The sequence below is a fragment of the Triturus cristatus genome, chromosome 4_1 (assembly GCF_964204655.1).
Source record: "Triturus cristatus chromosome 4_1, aTriCri1.1, whole genome shotgun sequence".
NCBI lineage: Eukaryota > Metazoa > Chordata > Amphibia > Caudata > Salamandridae > Triturus > Triturus cristatus.
The window spans coordinates 744,024,508-744,030,800 of record NC_140585.1 but is presented as its reverse complement, the minus strand read 5'-3'; the positions used below and the strand labels follow the sequence as shown (position 1 = coordinate 744,030,800).

General features: G+C 45.3%; 1 protein-coding gene across 2 annotated transcripts in view; it reads left to right on the top strand.

Moving 5' to 3' along the window:
- The first annotated feature begins 1,000 nt into the window (after positions 1-1,000).
- NT5DC3 (5'-nucleotidase domain containing 3) overlaps positions 1,001-6,293 on the top strand; it is a 402,542-nt gene continuing 397,249 nt past the window's right edge. For both annotated transcript variants that reach the window (XM_085653247.1, XM_085653246.1), the window contains exon 1: positions 1,001-1,592. In XM_085653247.1, the coding sequence (XP_085509373.1) occupies positions 1,373-1,592 (220 nt within the window). In that variant the 5' untranslated portion in view covers positions 1,001-1,372. The remainder of the gene's footprint in view (positions 1,593-6,293) is intronic.

Genomic DNA, 6,293 nt, shown 5'->3' with positions numbered 1-6,293 from the left:
AAGGTATTTACGGAGAAAGAGGTTATTGGTGTGGTGCCAAAAAAGACTTTCACATCAGCGCTGAAGCCAGCCCTGTCATAAGGGCTACTGTGGAACATACTTTAAAGTGCATGCTAATTATATTTACCGCTATATTCAATGTTTCAAGTTTGAAGGTGATTTTACCAATGTTTTTACTGGGACAAATGAAAGTGGAGCCCGATGGTGCCTGATATAGGGCTGAGGCCCAAGGTCAGATGTGAGATACGGTGCACTGGAGAGGAGTAGTGGATAATCAAGCCTGTAAGGGAGAGCGTTGCAGAGTCCGGGGTCAGGTGGAGGTTGTAATGAAGACGGATTCTCCCTGAAGACTCGGACAGAACTAGCCTGAGTAGTGTCACTTGCCTGATACTCCCACCTCAGAAACCTCCTCTTCCCATCAATGGGACATTACATGGAAGAAAAGCACTTTTAAGAGTGATAATATTTAGAAAGAGATTTGGAAAAGAGTGCGTTTTACTGGGCCTTGTAAGACTAAGAAGAGATAAAGGAGGGCCCTGAAGCAGGTCTGCCTATACATATATGCGACAAATCGAGAGCGCAACCTACCCAAAGGCACCCTTGGCGCACGCAAATAAAAATTCGTGGAGCCGGGCTTGTTCCCAATCCCACACTTTCATAATATAAGAAACTCAATGAAGGAAAAGAAAAATATCAACACACACCGCAAAAGAAAACAACGAATTTGAAGAGGCACGTTAATTTACAACTCCTGTTTTGAAAGTACGACAAACTGTACGAGAAAAATGCGAAATCGTGGCGTCCTCAAATGAAACTGGTAAACAGCAACAAATTGAAAGCTGGCTGCACTGTACAGAATAGTTTAATAAACAACATCTCTGTACATGAGCCCCTGAGGCAGTGCTGCACCTGCTGTGATCTCACCAGCAGGCCGCACCCTGGGTAAGATGATCAGCAGCAGCCTGACTAAGGGGCAGGAGCAAGACCGTGCTGTCGGAGAGCTTTTGATGGGTTTATCCACACCCAACATGGCGGCGTCAGGCAGGCGCACCACGCCCGAGGGCCCGCCCACGGGAGGGATTGACAGGTTCCGCCCTCTCAGCTATGGCTGCGGTACCGCCTATACTTTATAAGCATATACGCCTTGAATTTGCAGGCGGCTCCGCCCAGGGAGGTATTGACAAGTGCCTGCTCTAAGTCAATGGCGGCAGCACCGCCCCCTGGCTAATTTGGTGTGTGAGCTGTCTGTGGTGCTCAGAGTGGCCGCTGTCACAGCCACTGCTGTTAGTCTGGCTCCTGCTGCCTTCTTTGCGCACCAACAGGCTGTTTGTTACTGCTCCATTGAGAGGTGCCATCGTCCCTATTCCCCGGCATGTCTCTCTCCGCTCCCGTGCTCCTGGCACGCCGAGCGAGAGCTCTTGGCTCCGGTCTTCTGGCAAGGGCAGCCCACGCTGGTTCCTCCAACTCCTGCCCTTTCGGCTGCCCTCCTACTCTGCGTGTGGAGGACAAGGCTCTCTACTGCACTTCTGGCCAGCAGGACATGAAGAGCTACATGTGGGCGCACTACAAAGAGGCCAAGAAAGTGACTGACGGTGAGTGTGGACGGGGGCAGGGAAGGATGGCGACTGCGAATATGAATGGAATGGAGACGATATCACAGGTGGCAGAGACTCTGCCCGGGGAGGGGGTTGTGCTGCATCCTGCTTGCCTCACTTGAGCTCTTGCATGGTCTGGCTGCGTCGTGTTGTGGAATAGCGTGCCTTCTGTGTTCTACTAGTGTCATTGCCATGGTCCAACTGGACCTGCAAACTCCTCAAATGATACATTAGCTCCTAGCTGATAGAGTTAGTAATGGACTGTATCCTGCAATCTTCAGGTTCAAAAACGTGAACCTCATATGTAACCTACTGTCATTGTGTGGCAGCAGGTTGGTTGGTATTTGGACACTGCTGAAAATTAGTCTCTGGATCCACGAACGTTTAACTGGACCCGAAGACGAAGCAAAGGCTAGACCTGCGTTAGCTATATGGGAAAATGTTAAATATTAAATAATAACATGCAGAAAGTGGTGGCTTCAGCAGCATTAAAAGGCATGCCAGGCGAGTGCTGTAGAGTAAAATACTGATGTTGCCAGTTTCATTAGTTACGGTTTCTTTACTTTTGCAGTTTTATATAGCTGTAACTCGGCCCAAAGGCATCATTGGAGCGTTTTCTCTGAGCGTCTCATTACACAAGCTTAGATTCATTTTTGGGCCTGTGGAGATTAATCGATTAGCCCAGACTCAATGGATGTTAAATGGACGCCGGGATTCGGACCTGGTTCACCAGTTCCAAAGTCTGCAGCTCTGGCCGTAACGCAACACCCTGTGACCAAGGAACGAAAGGTTGAAGGAGTTCGATATTGCAACTACTTTTAGGGTGTGTCTAATGTGTCATACGTTAAAGAGTGTGTTCTGGGTCGGACTGGGACAGAAAATAGCTCCGGGCAGCAAAATAAGTGTCCCTTATTCGTGTATTAGCTAAAAAAAATGCAATTTTTTGCAAACAATTAAAAGATTCACGTCTTTTGCAGTGGTTTACTGTGGCATTCTCGAATGCATTGGGACACGCATTGTTAGTAATGGACTGGTTTATGATATAAACTACAAGGGATGCCAGGATACCTGCATTGGACATTTCTTGGTGGACAGAGATGGCCTTGGCTTCAGTGTTTGATGCCTGAAAATTGAATAAGAGGTTACTGTGAGTAATTTGGTCAGGGTGAGGGAGCAGGTGTTTGGCTTGCTGCATAGTAATGTTTCTTTGGATCATTTAGACTTTTGTCAACAAAATTGTTGGGGCCGTCATTGTCAGGCTCGGTGCTATATTAAGGACTCTGCAGGCAGCTGTATTATGGCGCCTCATAAACAGGGTGCGGGATTGCAGCACATGGCAGTAGCAATTCACTTGTTTCTAGGTGACAGGGAGCACCCACATAGACATCTTTCATTTTGCCTGGGGCTGAGAAAATCCTTGGCATGGGAGCGGAGTGCTTTTGAAGCCTGGGGATACTTGAGGGTGACGCTTGCAAAGACGAGGTGGTTCTGATAAGGCACTTCTGAAGGGACTTGAGCACTCATCCTGGCTATTTAGTATCATCTCAATAATGTTAGCAGAGTTCTTTTAGGCAGCTTCCAATGCTTTCCTCAAAGGTGATACCTAATTGAATAGAGCACTCCATCAGTAATAGGACCATGTGCTATGCTTGATGGACCCAGTGCAACTGGGTTTCTGTTATTGTTTCACAAGTAGTGAGATTCCTTCTGTACAGAAACCCACAGTTATTAATAATATTTATACAGTACTGACGTGTAATGTTTAGGCTGCCTCGGAATGCATTGAAACACTGTACATATGCCTTTACACACACAGTTTTGGAATTAGACAAGGCAGTTGATGTAAAGACTTGACTGCTGCGCTGTGAAGTGAGGGGATGCATGATGGTTTGTGCATATAGACTTTCTACTAACTCTGCTTCATAATAAGTGCCTACGGAAAGGCCGTGAGGTGCATCTCATCCCTTTTCATAACCTAAAGCTGTATGCGTTTATGCTCCTCAGTCTTACATTTTTAGGTCTGGTCAGAGTTGGCTTTAGCTGTTTTAAGAGTTCAAAAGTCTTGAGAGGATCTATAGTTCTTTTCCACATCAACCACTGCTTGTTGTGTTATTTAAATGTGGATCAGTCCACGTACATCCTTTTTTTTTTTTTTTTTTACTGTCATTCATGACATATGAAGTGTTGCTTGTGCACTGACTGTTTCATTGGTATGCCAATAGGTGCACTATTTTCTGTGTGCTGTGCATCTGGTTAGACAACCTGTCCATAGTTCCCCTGGAAAGATCTTTATTTGAGATCGACATCCATTGTTTGTCTACTCTAGTAACAGGCGTCTTCTGTCTGATAATTACATTTATTAGTCTCTTCGCCATGGCTGTAGATTAAGAGCATTCGAATGTTGCCCAGCAGCAGCACAAGTGGCACTCTCCCACACACAGTGCTCCATGGCCTGTGCTTCTGAGGTACAGGTTGTGTGACACTCTGCTTGGAGAGGTGACTTTGAAACATTTGCGAAGGCTTTATAAGAGTCCTAAAATCTAAGCCTGTGGCCAAAAGTTGAAGGAGTCTGTTTCACATGTCATTGACTCTTAGTTGACCATGGAGCGCGGGTGGCAATAAGAGGGGAGCCACACTCACTTGAGTGTGGTTCCTGGTGCTCTCACTGTTTCGGAGCGCTGTGGCCATATGTTCTGGCAAAGTCTGGCAGGACTCTTCCAGCACCTTGTAACCGCTCCAGTGGTTAGTAGCCACATTGCCAGCCCAGCAGTGAGCCCTTGTTGACTGACTTCTCTCCTGTGGTAGGATCTGTCAGGAGATCCCTGTGCTCGCTGCCAGTTGGTGCTGCCAGTGGATTACTCGCACTCTTGCTATTGACTAAGTTCAGGAGTGCACTCTGGGAGTTTCCAATGACATCTTGCAGCCTTTTCTGTGAAAGGAGTCTGTGCTGCATTCTGGAAACATGTCTCTGCTGTGAGGGGCCGGAAGGGCAGTAGTAGATTGAGAATGTTGCTGTGTGCAGACAACGCTATATGCTGCTTGTGCTGACTGCAGGCACAATGCAGCATAGACCGCTTTGGATTGACTGCATTGGGATAGAGAGACGAGTCTGGGAAGCTGGCAGCCGGTCTCTTGTGTTGTCATTCTTGCAGACATAGCACCGTATTCTAAGGAGTGTGCTCGTGCAAGACTTATAACTGCCTTGTAAAGTGATATAGCTTTATGGTGAGCTCTACTTTCAAACTGTTTAAGGTGTGTTTTTTGTGACTTGTTATCTTTTAGTTATGCTGCGACAATTTGTATGTATGTCGAGGACAAGATGCACTTCACACTACAGTGTCATTGGGCGTGCCGTGTGAATAATTTTCACATTAATTAGTTCTGTATGTAATCCTATCTCTGTGGTTACATAATTTGAATAACAGGGCCATCCTTTAAGTCCCATCGAATAATACTGTCTTTGCCCCCTTCCACTTCCTTTGCCCCATACAAAAGTGGCATTGCCCCATGCTATGCCCTTGTCCCCTCACTGGCCTTGCCCCTTCATCAATCAACAAACTCAGCCATTCGTGCACGCACTCACCCATGCTCCATGGACTTACTCACCCACGTTTCTTAGACTTATTCCCTCACCATTGCCTTAAGTTCTCACCGACTCATCCATCTACTCAGGCAGGCTCTTGACTCGTTCGACCGCTCAAATACACTCATTTCCCACTCAAATACACTCATTTCCCACTCATTGAAGAAGCATTTTCCCATTTAAAAAAAAGAATAATTACTTTTTCATGTTTATCAGTCTTTTGCAATTGTGCATTTTGCTCACCACTTTCATGCATTGTACATTTCCATACTTAACATTTGGATTTCTTTACCGCTCTTCGTCAGGGGTGGCCCAGTGCCAGAATGCTTGCAATCTTGCCTCTCGTCTCTGTTCCTGCCTCTTGTCCCTGGTGTACTTTTACTCTGCTGGCGGGATGATATTACTTATCTAAAATACTCCTAGGGAATTATTGCATCCTTTGAATGTCTGGGGTTGCTGTTTGTGAATACTTGTAGAGAATTTAGCAGCTAAAAATGAAATTTGAAGCCAGTCTTTATTTATGAATGATCCAATGCATAGGAAAAGGCTTGTTTTTTTTATTCTCCAAATTATTCTGATAAATAGTGGCAAGACTACTCTCAAGATTTGTGCATAAAGGGACGCCCATCCTACATATGCACCAAGCCCTCTGATATATAGCAGATGGTAATGGAAATTTACAACAGGATCTTTTTGAAATGTCAAGCAATATTTCCATGGTTTTGCCAAAATGGCACTTTAGTCTTAACTCGTCAGGTCTCCCTCTTTTGTTTTGTTTGCCTAGCAGTGATTTGGTCATTTTAGAATGTGTATCTTTGGGACAAGGACTAAAACTAAAGTACTATGTATAAAAAGTAGCTGTTCTCCTAGGCGCTGCCTTCTCACTAAGTTAATATTCCATGTTTCCAAATTTAAGGCTTTTAAGACTTTTAGAACCTTTGACCTTTTAAAGACTGATATTTCTGTCTTTAAATAAAAACAGTCCATGCGAGTGGTCAGTGTTCTTTGCACAAATTTATAATTTTGCTTCGCACACTGGATTAATGCTGAACTCCGATGGGTTAACGCGAAAATCCTTTAATAATGCTTGGTGTCATCTACCTGTATTGTGTCAC